Genomic DNA, 23,985 nt, shown 5'->3' on the forward strand with positions numbered 1-23,985 from the left:
TCCCTATGAATGTGCATCGATTATCGTGAACTAAATAAATTGACAGTTAAGAATCGATATCCTCTTCCACGCATCGATGACCTCTTTGATCAACTTCAAGGGTCTTATGTATATTCAAAAATCGATCTCCGCTCGGGTTATCATCAACTAAGGGTAAAGGGGGAAGATGTCTCCAAAACCGCTTTCCGGTCTCGTTATGGTAGTTACGAATTTCTTGTAATGCCATTTGGTCTAACTAACGCACCGACGGTGTTCATGGATCTTATGAACCACGTGTTCAAGCCGTACCTCGACAAATTCGTTATCGTATTCATAGACGATATCTTAATCTACTCTAAAAGCGAAGAGGAACACGAACAACACCTCCAACTCGTGCTTGAGCTCTTGAGACAAGAACAACTCTATGCCAAATTCTCAAAGTGTGAATTTTGGTTAAACGAAGTTCAATTTCTTGGTCATGTTGTAAGCGATCAAGGTATTAAGGTTGATCCCACGAAATTCTAAGCTATTAGTAAATGGGAAACCCTACTACTCCTACTCACATTCGTCAATTCTTAGGCCTCGCCGGGTATTATCCTAGGTTCATCGAAGATTTCTCTTTGGTTGCACGTCCTCTAACCGCGTTAACTCACAAGGGAAAGAAATCCGTTCGGGCAACCGAACAAGAGTCCGCATTCCAAACTTGGAAGAAAAAGTTAACCACCGCTCATATCTTGTTTCTTCCCGAAGGCAATGATGATTTTGTTGTATATTGCGATGCCTCGAAACATGGTTTGGGGTGTGTATTGATGCAATGAAAGAAAGTCATTGCTTATGCCTCTCGACAATTAAAAATTCATGAACGGAACTACACGACACATGATCTCGAACTCGGAGCCATTGTCTTTGCACTCAAAATGTGGAGACACTATCTTTACGGGACCAAAAGTACCATCTTCACCGACCACAAAAGCCTCCAACACATCTTCGATCAAAAACAACTAAACATGAGACAACGACGGTGGATTGAAACATTGAACGATTACGATTGTGAACTTCGTTACCACCCCGGGAAGGCAAATGTAGTAGACGATGCCTTAAGCCGAAAGGAAAGAATGGTGCCTCTTCATGTCCGAGCCTTAAACATCACCATCCACACCAACCTCAATAGCCAAATTCGTGTAGCCCAAGATGAGGCTCTCAAGGATGAAAAATATTTCACACGAACACTTGAACGTTCTCGTCTCTCGATTCGAAGTTAAGGAGTCCGGACTCTGATATTTCACCGGAAGAATTTGGGTGCCTAGTTATGGGGATTTACGAAGCCTTATTCTAGACGAAGCCCATAAGTCAAGGTATTTGATTCATCCCGGTGCCGGTAAGATGTACCACGATCTCAAAGAACAATATTGGTGGCCGAACATTAAAAGGGACGTTGCTACTTATGTGGGAAAGTGTTTAACATGCTTCAAAGTCAAAGCCGAACATCAAAGACCGTCTGGGTTACTTCAACAACCTGAAATCCCACAATGGAAGTGGGAAAGAATAACGATGGACTTTATCACAAAACTACTAAAAAGGGCGGTTATGATACCATTTGGGTTATTATTGACCGTCTAACCAAATCCGCCCACTTCCTAGCCATGAAGGAAACTGACAAAATGGACAAACTTGCATAATTGTATATAAAGGAAATTGTATCCCGTCACGGTGTACCCTTATCGATCGTTTCCGACCGAGATGCCTGTTTCGCTTCTAGATTTTGGGGTGCCTTGCAAGAAGCCTTGGGAACTCGTTTGGACATGAGTACCGCATACCATCCACAAACCGACGGACAAAGCGAACGCATAATTCAAACCTTGGAAGACATGTTACGAGCTTGCGTTATCGATTTCAGAAAAGCTTGGGAAAAGCATTTGCCTCTAGCCGAATTCTCTTACAACAATAGTTATCACGCGAGTATTAACGTCGCACCTTTCGAAGCATTATATGGCCACAAATGTCGTTCTCCTATTTGTTGGGCCGAAGTAGGTGACAAGCAAATCACCGGACCCGAACTCATTCATGAAACAACCGACAAGATCGTTCAAATCCAAGATAGGCTCAGGATGGCCTGTAGTCGTCAAAAGAGCTATGCCGACATTAGACGTAAAGATCTCGAGTTCCAAGTGGGTGACCGTGTAATGTTAAAGGTCGCACCTTGGAAAGGTGTAATCCGTTTCGGGAAACGTGGAAAACTAAATCCGCGTTATATTGGTCCTTTTGAAATCTTGGGGCATATTGGACCCGTTGTTTACCGTTTAGATCTTCCGACTCAATTGAGCTCCGTTAATCCTACTTTTCATGTATCAAACTTGAAGAAGTGCTTTGCCGAACCCGAACTCGTCATCCCTCTCGAGGAGCTTACTATCGATGACAAATTTCATTTCGTGGAAGAACCGGTTGAAATTGTCGACCACTCCATCAAGACACTAAAACAAAGTAAAATCCCGATTATCAAAATCCGTTGGAATGCCAAAAGAGGATCCGAGTTTACTTGGGAAAGACAAGATCAAATGCAAAGAAAGTATCCTCACTTATTCGTAGAGTTGGCAACGCAAGATCCCGAGAAGGAAGCAACACCTACTACATCTACCTAAATTTCGGGACGAAATTTCTTTTAAGGAGTAGGTAATGTAATAACCCGCCTTTTTCGTTTACTTTCCGTTTAACTATTTTAAGTCCGTTATTTAATTATAACATCTTCCGTTACTATGCGTATTTAAAATAATTCGTTTAGTTAATTCACGCACCCGCTTTTAAACTCGAGGGACTATTTGTGCCAAATGACCAAATTTGATCACTAGGTCAACTAGTCAACCATCTTCTCCTCCACTCATTCATCACCTCCTCACTTTTGATACTTCCACTTTTTCTCTCAACCCATACATCAAATATTCATCATCCATTTCAAATCTAGCAAGCTAACATCAAAACAAATTACCTATTTGGAATCCTTGCATCTTCCTCTTCAATTCCATACCAACTTCATCTCTTTTGAGTAACTTTTCAAAAACTCTAGATTTTTGTTCTTGGTGTTCTTGACTAATGAAAGTGTTAATTGGTGTCTATGGCTCAAGTCTAACATGAATATTTGAATTGTTTGCTTGTTCTTGTCACTTTGGTGTAACTAGCTTAAACTTGAAAATGACTTGTCTAATCTTGTGATTTGGTTGATTAAATGTTGTTAAATATTAAAGTGCATGTATTAAATGTGTTAATAACATCATTAGCTTCAATTTGACATGTAGGTTGACTTAGAAAGACTCCATTAACATGATTGTTGAATTTATGATTTTGGTTAGGGTTTGATAGCCTTAAATGTGAATTTTGATGCATTAAATGCTTTGCAATGTTGGTTATAAGTGTTTAATAGTATTGTATGCATAATTACCTACAAAACGGCGTATTATATGTGTTCATTTATTTCCCGAATCACCAAATTGTATTTATGAACTTGGATGTAATTAATGAGGAACATTTAATGCGAAATATGTTGTTATAAATGTTTAGTTTAGTTAATGTTATGAGTTCAATTGAACTACTAGTAATGGGTGTTTCAAATGACATACAATAAGCGTTTTTCATGTTTGTTGACCATGATTTGTGTTTTGGTGAAATTTGGTTCGAGACTTGACTACTTGAAACTGCCCAGAAATCTGTCCAGGTGTATTGCCGCGGCGCGGCCAACCTTGGCGAGGCGCGACTCAAAGAGTGTTTTGAAATTTGCCTTAAACCAAGGTGTGAGGCATCATGTAAGCTGAAGTGCCGCGGCGCGGCGCGGCATATGCCGGGATTAGGGGCTGTTCAACTTTACGTTTTCACGTTTAATTCTAACTATGCTACGCACATCCAATTAACATGTAACTTGTCCTAACATGCTCATATATGAATATGTATCTCGGAAAAATTGTCCGAGACCCGACCCGAACGTGTTGACTTTTTCGTTGACTTTGACTTGACCAAAGTTGACTTTTATTCAAACTTAACCAATACTTTATTTAATCGTTATAACCTTTCTCTTATACTTGATTCTTACATGAAACTTGACAATTTGATTCACATGTTATATGATCGAGTCGTAACGAGCCATAGGACTAATTGAACAACTTTGACCGACCGTATTTTACCGTGATTGACACGACCTACTTGTTTAGGTCAAGACTAGCATTCGTTCTTGCTCACGTTTACTTTATGAAGTACCTTTATACTCGTGCACTCAAGGTGAGATCATAGTCCCACTTTTACTCTTTTATACTTATACTTGGGATGAGAAAACATAAACGTTTCGTTTTACAAGTGAGCACAAGTACGAAAACAAACATTCTACGTGCGAGTTAGAACAAAAATCCTCAAGTCCAATTATCATTAGTTACACTTGTAGGGTGTAAGCGATAACTTATGTTGTGTGGCCATACGGGTTTGACGAACCCTCATTCGGACGGTTCGCTATCGTTAGCGGATGAAATATATTTTCGGGTATAGTGTAGGTTCTAACACTATGATTCAGAGGTACCATTCAGTTAAGCCTTGATAATTGGGTGCTCGTGATGCAAGCAACAACTTTTGGAATGTAAACGATTTGGATAATCACCTTATACTAAATCTTATGGTTCAATTCAATATACTTACTAAACCTATGATTTCACTAACGTTTTCGTTAACAGATTTTCTATGTTTTTCTCAGGTCCTTGAATGCTAAGTGATACATGCTTCCGCACACTATTTTTGATACTTGCTTGGATGTCGAGTATACATGCATACATGGAGCGTCTTTTGGTGTTACTTTAAATTGTGTCGCATAGGTTTCATTTGTACTTTAAAACGTTGTAATGTAACTTGTTGTCGAACTACTTTTGTAAACTTTGAAACATCTTTACATTTAAAATGAATGCGACATATTTTGGGTCAAACTTGGTTTTAAAGACTTGTGACCACGTTACGGGACCTAAGTTGACGGCGCCGTCAATGACAATTTTGTCGGGTCGTCACACGCGTGATGCGGCGAGACCTTTTGGATTACATACTTATACATGGTGTTATGTATTTGTTGAACAAAAAATGCTTTGATGCGGGTGTGTTATGTATGAAAGGTAGCCTAAAATATTTAGCATTTTCTAAAAAGCGTCCGTTTCGCGTATAGCTAGTTGCGTTGTGTTCGTAAAATTATTTTGAGTTAAACAGTGATGGCGGAAAAATTTAACTCATGTCGAGAAGTAAGATACGGTTCGTTGAAAATTTGTGTGATGTTTCTTTATGAGTTTTAAATAAAATAATAATGTTACGATTTATACCCTGAGGAATTTACAGGTTAAACCGTGAATGAGGGGGCGGAATGAAAAATCTATTTTAGTTGTCGTTTTGATATGGTGTAGGGTGGTCCAAACGACCAAAACCCACAAAGTATATAAAAGGTTAAAAGGTTAATTATAATTATAATTATAATTATAATTATAATTATAATTATAATTATAATTATAATTATAATATAACTAGCTTACAACCCGCGAATTCGCGGGGCTAGAACATAGTAGATTATTAAATTTGAAATTTTAGTAAAAAGAAATACGCATGGATGTCTAAAAGTACGTACAAAGTTAAAATTAATCGATTAACACAATATGTAAGATTTATAACCAACTTATATCTATATGACTATATCCTTACTTGCTTGTGAGTTATCAAGAGGATGTTAGATCTCCTAACATATACTTAGTAGTACATACGTCACTTTAAAATTCTAAAACAATTTGCATCAATCAATCAGATGAATATTATAATAATCTATATTTTTCAGTATAATGATGAATGGTAATTCACCTATATTAATGAAAGGGCATGAGAATGAATTTCAATCGCGAAATGTCACATTACTTCGTATCATATAATAAAGTTCAAGAAAGTGAATGAAAAAAGTGTTTCTAATCAATCCAAGCCGTTAGACCCATTCTATATAATTACCGGATTAAAATTAGAATTAACTTGGACTAACTGAATAGGAAACTTATATTTACACTTGTGTTCTTCTATATTCGGGATGTAGCATTAAAATTTTAAAATTATAATTAACTTGGACTAACTGAATAGGAAAATTATAATTACACTTGTGTTCTTCTATATTTAGGATGTAGCCCACCAGTTCTTACCTGATCCATCAATGTTTCCACGTCCTTGGAAAGTGGCTTAAGTCAGATTAAATTAAGACAACCAATTCCACATATTCACGGGATCCCATCTATGCCATTTTCATCAGTAACAGCCTTTTAATTATATCAAATGAATAAGTAAAAACCTATTAAATAAACATTCAGATTGCCATGGGGATGACACTGGATCGGATATGGATCGGGTGAAGTCGTATCCATATTCATATCCATTTATTTATTTTTAATCCATATCCATTTATAAAAATTTCATCCATCCATATCCATATCTGTCAAGTGAAGCGGGTTAATAGATAATCATCTATATCCATTTAAATTTATTTTATTTTTAGGAATTATAAGCGGTGATTCACTGTATACGATCAAAAGTGCGACCGAAAGTCACATTTTTACTAATCTATATAACAAATAGTCAACACATAGCCTATTAAATGTGTAGAGATATCGATTACCTGTAAGCTGCTTACTTTTTAGTTACATGGAATCACATTTAAATCACCAAAGTAGGATAAATACATTTAATGTTTTAAATAAAACAAAATACAAGAAAATTTATATATTTTTAAAGAAAATATAAAGAAAGATTAATAAAATTAATAAAATATCACTACATAAATGATATTAATTGGAGTGAACAATTTATATATTTAGTTATTTCGGGTGAAAGCGGGTTCATCCATGGATGAAACTTTTCATCCATATCCATATCCATTTTAGTTCATTCATATCCGTATCCATATCCATTTAGATCGTTCATATCCACGAATAACCGGGTGTATCTGGTGGATATCCACTGGATCGGGTAGCCACTACCATCCCTAATTGCCATATGCCAAAAAGAGAGTTTAAACAAGTTAGTGTCCAGTTTTTAACGTTTTTTTATTCATGTCTTGACGCTTAAAAGTGAATGAAATATAAATGTTGACGCTTCTAGTTTGCGTGGGAATATTGGGCGTCAACAAATTACTTGAAATTCTCGCGGTCATTAGCGTCAAAAGTTAGTTATCCTTTCACAGTCAAAAATGTCAAGAAGAGCATCACTGATATTCTAAAGTTTTAACCCATAAACTCATAAAGCAAGACATATTATGATATGCTCACATCATAAAGCGTGGAAATATTAATGAAATGTTTAACAGCTTTTACAACATATATTTCCACATTTTTATATTTATTTGTTGACATATTATAAAATTATACTGTATAATATACATACTCATGTACATTATAGATACAATACAAACATGATTAAACAAAGTACCACTTCAAAACAAATAAATGAAACATCATTTCATTATACACTGTAAATTACAGTATTGTACACCACCCAAAAACGATGAATGTCTATGAGGTGATTTGAATTATACAATATGCATACACTTCAACCAACTTTATCCTTAAACTAAACTTATTTAGTTCCCAATAAAACACAATCCAAAACAACCCATGTATCAGTATTTAGGTTCATATTGCACCTCTTGGCTGTATTTGTTGAACATAAATAAGCTCTGAGTGAAGAACGTGGCTTCAAGTCCTGCATAACTGTTTTGTATAAAGAGGTTGTTCGATAAATATTTTTTATGTGGATCTAAGAGAGTTCTAAAAACAAATAAAAATCAGTACCTGATCTCGATTTGGAAGAGCCCCGTCTTCCTGCAATTTTAAACTTGACCCATTATTAATTCAGAAAATTGACCACAAACACATTTTTGCATACCTCCCGAAATTTATTTTGATTCATTCTATACCATGAAAACAGAGCTCGAATAACCGGGCCATTTTTCTCCTATGGGTCCAAATGAGCTCAAAAATGCACAAGTAAATGCATCAAAAATGCTACCACTAAAAACATTCAGTGAGTATTATGTATGCATATTGTGATGCCCCGTACAAAACCATCGTGTACGAATCATCAACAACAGGATCATTACAAGGTTAAGTACTACAGGCTGTAATAAAAGAAGTTGCATTCACGATAAAAGATGACGTCATAACCGACGTCAATTGTTTTACACCAACAGTATGCTTCTACGAATAGCAAGCATGAATAAATGTATGTGACCCTTAGGTCGTTACAAAACATAGTTTCAAATGTATTAAAGTTGAATGCAAGATAAACAGTTCATGCGGTGATAACACTAGAGCAGCGGGTGTCTACGGCAAGACTAGCACGACAGCGGAAGCAAATAACCTTAAGCACCTGAGAAAAACATGATTAAAAACGTCAACACAAAGGTTAGTGAGCTATAGTTTAAGTATAACAGTATATAAGGTAGGCCACGAGATTTCAGTGCTATAAAGAGCGTTTCAAAACAGTATGATAAAGTATATGTTAACCGTGGGCACTTGGTAACTAACTTAACTTTTATACCCCCCGAAAGTACACTTGGAAAGTGCGTATGTTTACGAAGTATTAAACACTCGTTAAATTCTAGCGCTACTAGCCCGAGTGGGGATGTCAAACCCTATGGATCCATATCTAAGATTCGCATTCACCGGTTCAAAAACCAATGACTAAACGTTACCGAGCTAAAGGGAATGTTTCTGCCGTTATATAACCCACACATATATAAGTTTAAGTACTCGTGCCTAGTATGTAAAACATAAAATCCGCATGTATTCTCAGTTTCCAAAATAAGTTAAAGTAAAAAAGGAAATGCTATAACTCACAATGATAAAGTAGCGGTAAAGTATGACTCGAAAAGTAAGCAAGTAATGAAGGTTGTCCAAATGGGTCCTCAACCTAAGTCAAATAGTACTAAGTCAGTAAATCATCCGAATAGGTTTAAAAGTATGTAAATAAGGTCTTAAGGGTCATCATCATTCATCATTAAACAAAAGGTGTAAAGTAGGTTTCGTTTATGAAAGTAGTTTAAAACAAAGGCTGAGTTCGGTCAGTCACCACGGCCTCAATACCTACTGAAATAAGGTGAGACCAGTGGCCATGGATCTGTCTATGAGTCCTTTAAGTGTGGTAAAAAGGACATAGGGACGATCGGAGGGCCATAAATCCTAAACCGTAACTCGGATTAAGACGAGTCCTATATGAAAAGTTATCTACTCGAGCAGAGCTATCTGAAAATCATAATTACAGTAGCCCAGGTCGTACAGGTCAGACACAGAAATAGTATAACAGTAGGGTCAGTAGGTTCCGGTGGACCTTGGTGCTCGATGCTTATCATGGTTCTCATCCTTGATGCATATAGCTTCAAGTGTACAACTCGTTGATGTGTTTGCATCATTTTCACCAAGGTTTGACCATCATAACCCAAGTATAAGTCTAAGACATGAAGCACAACTCACTTAAGTGTTGCAAGTGTTTTGATGAACCAAAGTTACATCAAAGTCTTAGATTCAACACATACATGAAATGTAAAAGTAATATTAACCAAGTTTTGACTATTATGACACAAGTGTAGGTCTAAGACATGTAGCACAACTCACTTAAGAGTTGTATGAAGTTTGATGAACCAAAGTTACATCAAAGTCTTAGATCTAACACATACATGAACTTTAAAACTAATAATAGGTTACAAACTTGAAAGTAAACTTATGAAATCAAGATCTTAAGTTGTAGAACATAATTCTTAGTTTGATCTTGAAGATCCAAGACTCAAAAGTCTAGATCTAACATAAGTGTACAAAGTTATAGTTAAAGAAAGCTTACTTACATGTTCTTGAACTTTTAAAGTTAACTTTAAGTTCAAGATTAATGAGATCAAGGTTAACTAGTAACACTTGACCAATAATAACCAACAAACATGAATTTAAAGTGCATAATATGAAGAAATAAACTTAAGTAAACAAGTAATTAGTTCATGGTTTGTTCATACTTTAAAGATTCAAACCAAAGTTTGATCTTTAAGAAAGTAAACTTTAAAGTTTACTAACATGACTTACAAGTATGATTTGCAACACATGAACTCTAAATCTTTTTAAAACAATAATTGTAGAACATAACTAACAAGTTAGTTCTTGTGTGTTCTTGTTATAACAAGATAGATGAAGAATCAAACTAACAAGTTTGCTTCTTAGAAGATCATAAGTAAATAACAATAACAACTAGTAACTACATGTATTTAAACATTAAGCAAGAACAAGTAAACAACAACAAACAATGATGATGATTAAGGGTGTGTAATTCGGTTTTTGTAAGAAAAGAATAAGAGAAAAGAAGTTCCATTTACTTACAAGAAAGAAAGAAACCTTGAGAGAAAAGAGAGTAAAAATGAAAGCAAGTAAAAGTGTGTTTGTGAGAAATGAGGATTCAAGTAACAAGTAATACAAAAAAAAGAATTTGAACTCCCTCCCACCCCTTGGAACCCCACGGTCAGCAGAAAAAAAGAAGGGGGGAAGAAGTCCACAAGTTAATTGCATGTAAAGCCTTAAAAGTGTGGGTAATAGAGGTGGTTACATGGGGATCATGTGCAAACTAGATTCCTAATACCTTAACTAACTAGTTTCATGATCTAAATAATACTTACATGTTAAAGATGGGCTAAGTAATCCTTGTAAGATGTAGGGTGGGCTTATAAGCCCAATGTCATGTGTCCATGTACAAAAATAAAGCCCAAGTTGTATGTAATTAACAAATAAATCCAAGTAAAGCCCAAGTGATTAACTAACAACCTTAGTTAATTAAAATGATTAATAAAACTAATCATGAATGTAAATAATACTTGAAAATATTATTCGTGTAAGTTTCGCGTGTCACAAAGACGTTTCGAGCAATTAAAGTCAAGTACGAGCAATCATGGCAACATGTAAATGTAATAACATACATTCGTTTAATCACACGTATTATTAATAATAATTATTAATAATTAACGTTGGAAAATCCAGGGTCGTTACACATATTGGCAAGAACAATCATAGCGTGTAATTTTTTTTTACCAATATCAGTTTTGGTTGAAGCATACTAAGTAATTCTGGAACCTTCTCCAACCTATATAATAACAGGTTATAACTTACAGTAAGGTTGCATAATATATGAATCAATGTGATGGAAAATGATAGAAATAATTTACAAAACACTACTAAAGCTATACACACGTTTTGAGAAACTTAAAGGCAAATTTAATATAAAGTTTCAACCAAAAAACTGAACCTAAATATAACCTCATTATCATTGTAGAACCGATCCACATTGTACTACTAACCTTTATTTCGCCATTTCTGTTAGTTCAGTTCATGGTATGCAAACACATTCGCTGTGACGAAGTAAGAACAATGTATTATACATAAGGAAACTGATACGGTTGCCAGTATTACAAGGAAACAGAATAGAACCAAACAAACAAAAAGTTAACGTATTAATAAATGTCAATTATATACGGAGTATATAAAATATTTGACAAGTTAAAGTTTTACGTATAACTGCACTGTTCATTATCATAACTTATGCTAGTAGCATACGTGACCCACTAGAAGCTACTTAACAACACCAAGAAGATTGTCAATTACATCTACTCTTGAATCTATTTAGCCAAGTTATATAACAACGTACTCTTGAAGTGATAAATATTACAGTATTATCATATTAACAATATAAGTATAAATAAAGCTATAATCATCACACTCATAAGTATATGATTCTGTGATAAAACAGTAACACATACCATCTGTTGGTAGGCTACCTGATGATGCACAAAATTCCTTATCAGTAAGCGCCCAACCCAGATGATTTTAGTGACCTGAGGTAATGATCACAACAATTGAGATACACTAAAGGAATAAGTGAAGGTTCAAATGAAGCAGTAAATGGTAAAAATAAAATAAGAGAAGTTCAATTTCATCTCATAACAAAAACAACCTAAATGTCTTAAAATTTCTTTTACCAAAGTTAACTACATTTAGTATCATATTAAGCTTAACTCCCTGCATCAAATAAAGAATATACTATAATGTCTAACAAAGCATATACAATCAAATCTGAAGCAATAATGGTTGAGCAAATAGTAACCTGAATGTTGATCTGAATGGTAGTTGACCTGCATATCTGCTAATCCTGCTACCCTGATACAGACAGTAGTCTGCAAAACACAACGTATCGAGTCAGCAACATTGTTATGCATAAAAATATATATGGAGTAATATACTTAAACGACTTAAGGAAACCTCTGTTCTCGATATTTCTCCCCGTTTCATAGGTGTTGTATGGAACATATCCACCGTTTCACCATAGTTCTGTGTTGATCTAATAAATTACAATAGTTGTTAACTGATGCACTCTTTCTAAAGACGTATTAATGTAAGAAGTGTTAAGCGACCCTTCTTAAAGACCTGTTGATGGAAGAAGTATGAAGAAAAATCAAAGAATAAGAAAAACCAAATACATCATAATATTGTTTAAACTTCAAGCACTTCATCAAGCTTAACATTTACAATCTGAATCTTTGGACTATATGAAAGAAATCAAACTTGAATCATCACACTCATAAGCATACAATTTAAGGAAAAGAATAGTAATAAAGACTGTGAGATTACCTTACTATGACAATGCACAAAACTCCTTATCAGTAAGCACTTGGCCTACATGTGTTTTGGTGACCTGAGGAATTGGTCACAACAGTTCAACAACCCTTCTTAGAAACCTGTTGATGAAAGAAGTGTCAAGTGATCCTTATTAAACACGTGTTAATGAAAAAAATACAAAAAGCTTTGTATACATAATTAAACACACAAGTTACCTAGCTGATGCAGACATTCAACTTTGTCACTACATCGAATCATAAAAAAATATATCACAATCAGCATATAGCATCATAGTTATTCTCGATACTGTATTTAATGCATTAGGAACGGGTCAGGTATGATTGTAAATCCAGCCATTTTGGGCTGACCTGGATTTTACACTTTACAGCTACTTGTATATCAGTATAGCCAGGTAATTTACACTTTATAGCTACTTGTATATATGATAAGAGATTTGAGAATGGGATTGTACCAAATCAACAGCTTCTTTGTTATTTTCCTCAAGTGCCAGAGTCTTGTCCTCGTCTATCAATCCCATTGCTGCTTCGAACATAAAAAACCGCTTTATTGGTCGCTACCCAAATTCTTATGGAATAAATGCACCTTATCAGTAGATGTTTTCAAATAGCTAAGAATTGTTTCCAGTCAGACATCAGAAATCAAACATAAATTTGTAAACTAATATTGTATGCTCAAATTCAATACCGTCGATGATGACAAAGAACCCTAGCTAAAAAACACCATCATTGTCATCATATGTTAAATTTACTTTGTATCATTATAGTTTATCACACTAAAAATTTTTAATTTTTAAATTGTAATTCATCCAAAAGTTTTAATTCAACATATTACGGTTCTTAGTTGTATATTAAATCAAATAATCATAAACCCTAACTCTTCGAATCGAACAAAAGAGAAAATGATTACCACAGAATGGATGATTATACATGATATCTTTATTCGAAATTCGTAAATCAAATATTTAGAAAACCCTAACTTTAAATTTTTTAAAAACACCATATAGTTACCTCACAATGGATGATTATTGTTGACATCTTTATTCGAATTTGTTTCTCCATCTGAATTGAACGGTGATAAGCTTCCAACTTTTTGAAATTGAAGTTTCCGACTTGAGAAAGGAAAAGTTTGATCGCATGACTGTGTGTGAAATCAAACAACGGAATCCAAATTCAGATGGAGAACTTTGAATCGCATGACTATGTGTGAAATCGAAGCAAAACTTTGAATCGACTATTTTGACATCCGATCATCGACCGATCTAGTGATTTGATTTGGTAATTGCTAATTAGCCAGATCTAATCGATTGAAGGTTTTTTTTTTAGTGATGAAGGTTTCTTTTATTAGTTAAGTTTTGAAGGGGAAAAGGGTATTTTGGTCACTTAATAATTGAATTTGAGGAGAGAGACAAATGTTGAGTGATCACTTGATCCAATGAGTGATATTGAAAGCTGGTTTTTGATCTAATGGTCACTTCTTCTCCATTTAATTTTTTTTGAAAAATGATTAGGAAAAAAGGACTTTGTTATTATTATATATAATATAGATATAGATATAGATATAGATAATATAGATATAGAATATAGATGTAGATGTAGATGTAAATGTAGATGTAGATATAGAATATAGATATAGATATAGATATAATATAATATAATATAATATAATATAATATAATATAATATAATATAATATAATATAATATATAATAATATATAATAATATAATAATAAAAATAAATAAAATAAAATATAAAATACATAGTCATATATCGGTCAATTTGTTTCATACAAAGGGTTTAACCTAAATAACTTCTCGTGTAAACAAATCAGGTTATACATAAATTTCCATCCCCATCCGTACCTCAAAATCAATTTACAGATTCACAAAAATCTCCTCTTTCAAAAAACCGCTTCAATCTCTCTCTCTCTCTCTCTCTCTCTCTCTCTCTCTCTCTCTCTCTCTCTCTCGCCGATCCTGTTTATCTTCTCCGGCACAAGCATGGCGTTTCCCTATATGGAAGCCGTCGTTGGTAAATTATTTATGACTTTTTTTATTTTATTTTATATTATTTATCTACTGATTTTTTTCCCACTAAATTAAGCGTCTTAATTTCATTATTAGGGTTTTACAATTACTAATGTTACTACTGTATCGTACACATCAATACAAAACAGTATTGACTTTTACTTAGCTTAGGGTTTTGAAGTTATATATTTCTAGGGTTTTTGTTCGTAGTATTTTATTTTACAACTCCATTTTGCTTGTACAGATTGGGTACCAAAAGTAATTTTTATTTTATTTTTTATTTTTCAATAAATGCTATGCTATGCGTTTAATTGTTATAGTTATGGATTACTGTTGTTTACTAATATCGATTCTGTTAGTAACACGCTAGTGAATTTTACTGATGTTTTAACTTTTTTACATTTTTTTATGAATTTTCAGGATTCATGATATTGATTCTGTTATATACCCTCTGATGAACAATTTTAATAATTTTCAGGATTCATGATATTGATGTACATTTTCGAGACGTATTTGGATTTACGACAACATGCTGCGCTTAAGCTGCCAACCCTTCCTAAAACTTTGGAAGGGGTGATTAGCCAAGAAAAGTTTGAAAAATCTAGAGCTTATAGTATCGATAAAAGGTACTTTCATTTTAACGTAAATCGTCTGCAACTTCATGTTCATTGAGTTCTCTGATTTTATCTGCTCGAATGACATTCATTTTTTGTTTCCGTTTGCCAGTAACTTCCATTTCATTCATGAGTTTGTGACAATAGTAATGGACTCAGCTATTTTGCTCTTTGGCATATTGCCGTGGTTTTGGAACGTGAGTAGTTTAGTGCCTTCTTAACCATTTTTGAATGTTTTCTTAACTGTTTTCTAGTTCTGTTAAAATATTTTAACCATTTTCAATTGCAACAGAAATCAGGTGATATTTTGGAGTCCGTTGGCCTTGATGCAGAGAGTGAAATATATCATACACTCACATTTCTAGCTGGTGTCATGATTTGGTCTCAGGTACATATATATATTTTCTGATGAGGTATTTTTGTGAAGTTTGCTATTTTCGGTGTAAAATACGATACTTCTTTGGGCTGGTGGTCCCTCGTTTATACATCAATTAACATGCCTTATCCCTATCATTTTGTTTTGCTCGGGTGATCCCTTGATTTTACAAATATTTCCTCGTTGTCCCTCAGTCTATTTTTCCTTAAAAATTTCCCGTTAAGTGCCATCACGTGATGTCGTTTAAATGACATTATGTGATGGCACTTAACAGACTTTTAACGAGAAATAGACAGAGGGACCATCAAGGCAACATTTGTAAAATCAAGGGATCACACGAGCTAAACAAAATGACTGGGACACGGCATGCAATTTGATGTATAATTGAGGGACCCCCGGCGCAAAAATGTAAAAATATGTAAACAGCATATTTTGTATGTTAAAACTTATACTCTTGCTACTGAACAGTTTTACATTTCTGTCTTTACTTTGTAAGAGAATTTAACAAAAATATCCTCTTACAATCTATACTGTGTCAACTTTGCTTGCTGCTTGTTCACAGTTGTTATTCAATGTTTTTTTGGGTGCAGATTACAGACTTGCCATTTTCATTATATTCTACTTTTGTAATTGAGGAGCGTCATGGTTTCAACAAGGTTTGATGGCACTTGATGCTCGTTACTTTTATAGTCGACTTATTTGTATTAGTTCAAATTTGGATCTATGATTACCTTTCTGGTCTATCTTACATCTTACATATTATTATATTAACATTAGTTATAAATGCTTTTATGGTCACAGCAAACATTTTTGCTTTTCATCCGAGACATGATTAAGGGCATGATATTGGCTGTAGTTATAGGACCCCCTGTTGTGGCAGCCATCATTCTAATAGTACAGGTACTGCTAGATTTAGTATAAATTTTAGCTTATATAAATTGATGCTGATATAAAAATTACGTATATATGTGTGTGTGTGTGTTGTGAATTTTTTTAAGAAAGTGTTCTCATTTCATTGCAGAAAGGCGGTCCCTATCTGGCTATTTATCTTTGGGGGTTTATGTTTGTTTTGTCGCTCGTCATGATGACAATTTACCCAGTTTTAATTGCGCCCCTTTTTAACAAGTTCACACCTGTAAGTATTCCTACTTTAGCTTTTATCGATGAAGAACGTCATTGACTTGTTTGCTTGCTTGAGGCTGTTCCTAGATTTGCTTACTAGAAATTATCTGATTATTGAAAATTTACGTCTCGATAATCAGTTTATTATTATTCTACTGATTACATATGGTTGTTCATGCTAGTTGCATACCAGCTGAAACAAAACTAAATATCTAACGGCAGACCAAAATTCGATGTTGACCCATGTTTAACCTATTTTGAAGGATGTTTACTTTCAAATACCATTACATATCTATTACTCTTTAGGCAAACAGATTCTCCAAGCCTTTTTGATGTTTTACAAAAGCAAATCAAAACAATATCTAGTATGACCTGTTTCATTGCAGTTGATTATCTGATTCAAGTTATTGAACATCGTATAATCATCCAAAAAAACCACATACAAGTGTCCCCTGAATATATTTCTTCTTTGAGAAATTTATCTTTCATGTTTTTATAATATTATAGCTACCAGACGGCGAGCTCAGAACAAAGATCGAGACACTTGCTTCTTCTCTCAATTTTCCTTTGAAGAAGCTGTTTGTCGTGGATGGATCTACAAGGTCAAGCCATAGCAATGTGAGGATTTCTACTTTGTTGCAATAGTTTCTCTTAATTTCCAAGTCAACATTACTCGCGAGTACTTGGTTTTTGCAACTCGGGGAGTACTAGGAAAGTACTCAGTCAAACTCGGGATTACTGGGAAAATTGGTCAAAACTCGTCAAAATTGGTCAAAGTCAAACTTGGTCAAATTCGCATACACCCCGAATTTCCGAGTACTTAAAAAGTTCCGACAGAGTACTTTCTGAGTAGCGATTTTTGCATGCTTGGTTATGAACTATGAAAAAAAGAAATGATCACATTGAGATTGAATGTCTCAAATATGTATTTGGGCCCTTTATATACTTTTGCTTAAAATTCTACTTTTCTACATCCACAGTCAAGAACACATGTTAAAATTCTTAATGACATCTCTTGTTTACAGTGTAAACGGTTTATATACTAGGTACTTGATTTAATTTTTTGTTTTACTTCACTCTTTACCCTGTGCCAATACGTAACAGATTTTCATGTCATTTTGCACTGGAATGACGTAACTTCTGTTGGTCTGCAGGCATACATGTATGGGTTCTTTAAAAACAAACGCATTGTTCTTTATGATACTTTGATCCAGCAGGTATTGTTCTTTAAAGTCTGTTTCTTGTTGTGAAATCATCTTTAAGTAGTAGTGTATCTGGAAACTTCAGACCCGATCATACTTTCTGCTCCAACTAGTTTTTGTTCATCAGATTTTAATGTTTATCAAAGATTTGTTAAATCATTAAACTATATCTGCAGTGCAAAAATGTTGAAGAAGTTGTTGCTGTGATTGCTCATGAACTTGGTCACTGGAAACTTAATCACACAATGTACTCCTTTATTGCTGTTCAGGTGTGCTTTTCTTGTAACTGTTATTTCATATTACTTTTCGATAATTGTAATAAACACTAATTAGAAATAATGCATGTTTATCGTAAGTTGATGAATAATTTTGATGTTTATCCTGTTTGTATTTTGTGATTTCTTTCTTTATTTCATCTAACGGGTAAATTGAAATTGATCTTCTCTTTGGCTTTATAAGATATGGGTTGGCGAGTTGCATTGACAACGTCTGTACTTTGCAGGTTCTTACACTTTTGCAGTTTGGAGGTTATACCGTTGTAAAGAACTCGAAGGACTTATTCTGTAGTTTTGGATTTGATACTCAACCAGTCCTCATTGGGCTCATATTATTTCAGGTACACTTATTTATTATAATATTTTCTCAAGTCAACAAAATATCTGTAACTGACCACAAATATAATGCTTACCTGAGGGATTTTTTTGTGTCTTTTTTATTTAAAACTATACTGAAGATATAGATATTTTCTGTATTTGAAATTTTATAACCGATTATGTTCCTAAGGGTGATAAAAAGGGAGGCAAGGCAACTCTACAGATTTTCTATATCTGAAATTGTATAACTCAGTGTGATGTATAACGTTTTATGAACCTATAAACTACAAAACATTTTTATTTTATTTTTATCCTGAGTCCCACACATATAAAAGAACCACCGTCTTCGTAACTCATAAGATAGCCACAAATGTTTAGCGAACTATGTGAAACGTGAGTACAGATTCATTTTTACATTAAGATAGAGCATGTGACCCATGATATGAAGAAGGGTGAAGGTGATTTAAAAAAATAATAAATAGATCCTTGATAGTCTTCATATTGTCAATGCAATATAAGATTTTTTTTTATTTTAGAGCCACGCTGCACTCTTTTTAAACTATATCAATTTGTTTGTATGTTCTCTTTTCAGTTTTCTCTAATTTTTTGAAAATTCTCTTGCAGCACACTATAATACCTATCCAGCATCTTGTGAGCTTTGGCCTCAACCTTGTTAGTCGTGCTTTTGAGTTTCAGGTATCTTAAGATTTTTATATTCGTTCCCAAACGGTATCTACATTTAGAGGTATAAAATGGCGGGGTATGGTTGGTCTGGATATTGGGTCAACACAGGTTTGAGACGGTATTTTGTGTCAAAAACTTTGCAAACATTTTCATTTCCATTTCTTTCTAAAATCCTGTATCAATGGATTTAAATATGAAGACATAACTATAACTAGATTAATCAAAACCCCTATGACCCGTTTAAGCTAAAAAGTTACCTCATATGACTCATTGGAGGTTAAGTAAATCCTGAATTGACAAATGTCTAGGTAAATAAGTTTACATTGCCATCTCTAATGTTCAAATAAATCGCATTTCTTTACTTATTGCTTCCTGGATATATGGCCTGGTCTGATTATAAAATGTGTTTCTTACTCAGGCTGATGCTTTTGCGAAGAAGCTCGGTTATTCTAAACCACTTCGCGATGGACTAGTTAAGCTGCAGGTACAATTTATTTATTCATTTTCATTAGTGGTTTTTGTGGTGTATACCTTTCCGCTTATTCTGTTTTTTTTGTTGTTGTTGTTGATTTGTTTATGAATTTGCAGGAGGAGAATCTGTCAGCAATGAACACGGATCCATGGTACTCTGCGTATCACTACTCTCACCCTCCTCTGGTTGAACGATTAGCTGCCATTGATGAAGCTGATAAGAAGTATGATTGACAACCCGATACACATAGTTTAGACTATATGGATTCACTAGTCACCACACCGCTACTTTTTACCCTTTAAAAGTGAAGACACATTTGAGTTTTTTAGATGAAAATCACAACTTGAAAATGTTGAAGAGTCGATGTGTAGGAAAATCATGTTATTTGTGATTCAACATTTTGATCTAGTGTAAAACATGGTTTTCAGTTTCGTGTGTTTGATTTATCGCTTATGATGCTCTTGCTTATCATTTATTGAATATATCGATATTGATTTTGATTGATTTTCAGTGTAACTAGGTGATTGATGAGGATTAGATGAGTTAATACTAGTATTTATAAGTATTTGCTGAAAAATGTTTAATTTTCCTTTTTAGAAATATACTCAGTAGTATCAGAAGTTGATGTATACTACCAAAAATGATTGAAACTGGCAAATGATTTCTACCTGTAAGATAATGATTATTAGGATCTGTTAAGGTATAAATATGTTGTTAAAAGTTTTACTAGAAAGCAACAGAAAAAACTAACTAGATGAACATTTTGTGGCTCATTATAATAATACTTGTTAATTGTTAAATTGTTATTGTGATTGTTATTAAAACAAAATTAAAATTATCAAAACTGAATTTCATTTGAAAAATTCAATAACACTTTCTACTAAGTTTAACAAAACACATTTTCTTAATTACATATTGTAATGATCTCTCAGCTCTCAATAAACATGTTCAAGCTCCATCTTGTCTAGTAGTGTTCGAATTTAACACCTCTTGTGACAACACGGTAACAAATTACCACTAGTTCACCTTAAAATCAATTTTAGTTAATACACTAAGCATTAAAAAGCTGTACTATATTCATAAATCGCGTAGAATTCTAGTTTAGAAAGTAAAATACATTGTAATATCACCTCCCTACTAAATAGTTGCAGATTAATGTCAACATTTCATATAAAGAAATGCAAGCAATTGTCTTGAAACAAACTGATCATGAACATAATTTAGTGTTAGAAGCTCAATAAGTTAAGCTTTCAATTGTGTCCTTGATGGTTACCTCCAATGGCGTAAATTCAACGCCTAAACTCTCCGCTCTTGCCTTTGATATACTGAAAGGAAGTGGCTTGATGCAGTTGGTCTCTTCGTACCACCTATAAGATTGTAGAAAGATGATATATTGATAATCCAGATTTCGAGTTAGATCGAGACATTAAGTTTTCTGCCTCTTCTTAACTCCCCATAACCAAGGTTGCAAATGAGGCGAGTCGAAGACGAGTCGGTCAGGATATTGAAAGCTCGAGTCGGTTAAGACGGGGTTGAAATGAGGTCGAAACAGGGTTGAGACGCGCATTGAACACTGTTGACTTCTAAATAAAATACTTTAAATACAAATATTTCAAAGATAAATATTTTAAACATAAATATTTTGAAAATAAATGATTCAATATGGTGTTAGTTTAAATACTATATAAGTTTTTTATAATATTTTCTATAATTATAGTGTATTTATTAATTTATCTTTAAGAATACTATGTAAGTCGGTGTTATTTCCAGTTAATTGTTAGATGGGCTTAGGATTTTTGTTTACACCAGAACAAAAAGAAGGCGAGACAAAAATTCGGCTTTAGACCGTTGTTGACCAACTTTTCCCGACTTTGACCTGACATTTAGCGTTGACTGACTAATTAGACGTTTTTAGACAAAACGGGCACCAAACCGCCACAATGGCCGCGCAACCGTCGTTTGCAACCATAACCCGGATTTTGCGAAATTAGGTCGTGTTGTCATTGTTGTATTGAGTTTTCCAAAGACGCCAAAGAAGATAGACTGATCAAGAGATTGGAAAAGGAAAAAAAAAAAAAAAAATACTTACCTTTGCGAAAAGCCAAGAATAGGAAATAGTTTCTTTATGATCTTCATGATCATCGAAGAACTAACCATATTCCCAACCATTAAGTATCTACCGTTAGCTTCCAGGTTCTCAAAGGCTAATATATGTGCATTAGCAACATCTCTAACATCGACAAGTCTATAGATTCCATCTGCGAATACTTCTTTACCTGCATATATACGTTTCGAAAACTTATAAAAAGCTGAACCTTTATTCGTTGTATATGCACAGAAACAAACTACAAAAAGACTCCCGTTTACTATTGAGTATCTAATGAGTCTTTTGTATTTGACCCGTTTGAGAAAAATACAACCCATATGGACCCGTGTATTACGAGGACATAAACATAGCATCATGATGATGCATACACATTAGTTATAGGATTCAATTACCGGTTTTCACCATGTTCATGAATCCCTCAGAAGTTAGATTGAGTGTTGGTTGTAAAATAGGACCAATCACATATCCAGGATTTATAACCAACAACACCAGTCCGTTTTCTTTTGAATATTTAACAGCAGCATCTTCAGCCAAGGTCTTTGAAACGACATACCACATCTGAACGGTACAAATAAAATAATCGATTATAAAACTCTTAATCAGTTGACAAGAATCACATCATGACATAACCTGATATAATTCATAACAGCTTACTATATCCTTTATTATTATTATTCTTTTTTGCACCAAAGGTGGTGACTCGAGAGAAGTTGGAGTTATGCAGAGACATAACTGGAATGTTTGTGGATTCGGCTAGAGGGGGAGAATTGAAGATTTCCAGCCTACAATCTAGAAGCCCACCTTCTAGATATTCAAAGTAGGCAACCTTGACAACTCATATGGAAGTAGCAAAGTTGATAACGATGACGGTCGCCAACCTTCTCCGTTCACACCATTCCACCGCCATAGAATTTTAGCTATAAATAGAGGTGCAAACCTCAGTTGTAAATCATCCCAAAATCACTCAGAGAAGTGTAATCACAACCTAGAGAGTGTGTGTGAGTTTGAGAGTTTTTTTGTAAGAGTTTTGTAATACTCTATAAATCTATTCTTGTGAGTAATAGAGTTGTTTTTCTCTCAAATTTGTATCTCCCAACGTCCAGGCGATCCTCTCTTCCTAACATGCTCATGTGGAAATGGCTTTGTGGAAACCTCTTGAATATCGTCATCATAATTAAATTCCTCCAAGTTAATTTCATTGTTAGCTAATAACTCGTCAACAACTTCAATTGTCTCTATTTTCACATCTTCTTTATTGTTCAATTTGGCATTCTTTTCCTTGGCAGTTTCAGATTCACTACCCGATGCCCTATCTTTAGCAAACAATTGTGACAAGTCATCATAATTAGAAACTCTTCTTATCTTCCACTCTTTAGCTTCAGGTTTTGCCTAGTGATGAAATAAATAAATAATGATGAAATAAATAAACAAATATTGAAACATTAATGATCATAAATAGTGATGAAATAAATAAATAATGTATGAAGTTCATACTTACAATAATCAAGGTTTCCCAAACTTCATCTTCCGCTTCCATTAGTTGAGTTTGCTGATTCCAAGAAAACCCACGTAATTGAGCTCCCTGAAACACATCATAACAAAGAGCAAAGTGTTGTTTCAAAGTTTTCAACCGATTCTTCAAATGGTTTTTGTTAATTTCAATATTAAGCTTTTTACTTAACTCTAGTACCATATTAGTATAGGCTTGAGGTGTAAATGTTCCACCAATTATATTACCCGCTTCTTGTTGCGTAAGCATTGATTTAATGAAAGCCGAATCCATATGAGATGTCCAAACTAATTGTTCTCTTTTCACAGCTATTCCATCAACCATTTTCTTAGTCATGATTTACAACTACATAGTAAAATAAGATACAGAAGTAATTAAATATATATGGAATCATTGATGTACATTTAAATGAACAACAAAAGGCAAGGTACAACAAAAGACAATTTATGAGTAGCATATTTAGATGAACACCAAAAGACAAGGTACAACAAAAGACGAGGCCCGATAACGGTAACTAGTAACTAGTAACTAGTGAACAACAAAAGACAAGGTATAACAAAAGACAATTTATGAGTAGAATATTTAGATGAACACCAAAAGACA

The 23,985-nt window shown here is 33.9% G+C and overlaps 3 protein-coding genes across 3 annotated transcripts; 1 reads left to right on the forward strand and 2 right to left on the reverse strand.

Moving 5' to 3' along the window:
- The first annotated feature begins 14,550 nt into the window (after positions 1 to 14,550).
- Positions 14,551 to 20,196, forward strand: LOC139861640 (CAAX prenyl protease 1 homolog). Its single transcript, XM_071850100.1, has 14 exons — positions 14,551 to 14,706; positions 15,181 to 15,328; positions 15,429 to 15,513; positions 15,609 to 15,704; positions 16,283 to 16,348; positions 16,494 to 16,592; positions 16,714 to 16,827; positions 17,322 to 17,432; positions 17,969 to 18,031; positions 18,193 to 18,285; positions 18,519 to 18,632; positions 19,234 to 19,305; positions 19,712 to 19,777; positions 19,882 to 20,196. The coding sequence occupies exons 1-14, from the start codon at positions 14,676 to 14,678 to the stop codon at positions 19,996 to 19,998; spliced, it is 1,275 nt and encodes a 424-aa protein (XP_071706201.1). The 5' UTR covers positions 14,551 to 14,675; the 3' UTR covers positions 19,999 to 20,196.
- A 568-nt stretch (positions 20,197 to 20,764) lies between these two features.
- On the reverse strand, positions 20,765 to 22,556 carry LOC139863120 (cinnamoyl-CoA reductase CAD2-like). Its single transcript, XM_071851767.1, has 3 exons — positions 22,265 to 22,556; positions 21,855 to 22,041; positions 20,765 to 21,132 (listed from the first exon to the last, which is right to left on the reverse strand). The coding sequence occupies exons 1-3, from the start codon at positions 22,428 to 22,430 to the stop codon at positions 21,000 to 21,002; spliced, it is 486 nt and encodes a 161-aa protein (XP_071707868.1). The 5' UTR covers positions 22,431 to 22,556; the 3' UTR covers positions 20,765 to 20,999.
- Positions 22,491 to 23,706, reverse strand: LOC139864066 (uncharacterized). The gene is made up of 4 exons (XM_071852653.1): positions 23,563 to 23,706; positions 23,371 to 23,454; positions 23,025 to 23,261; positions 22,491 to 22,502 (listed from the first exon to the last, which is right to left on the reverse strand). The coding sequence occupies exons 1-4, from the start codon at positions 23,704 to 23,706 to the stop codon at positions 22,491 to 22,493; spliced, it is 477 nt and encodes a 158-aa protein (XP_071708754.1).
- Positions 23,707 to 23,985: the final 279 nt, after the last annotated feature.

The sequence above is a fragment of the Rutidosis leptorrhynchoides genome, chromosome 8 (assembly GCF_046630445.1).
Source record: "Rutidosis leptorrhynchoides isolate AG116_Rl617_1_P2 chromosome 8, CSIRO_AGI_Rlap_v1, whole genome shotgun sequence".
NCBI classification, from domain to species: domain Eukaryota; kingdom Viridiplantae; phylum Streptophyta; class Magnoliopsida; order Asterales; family Asteraceae; genus Rutidosis; species Rutidosis leptorrhynchoides.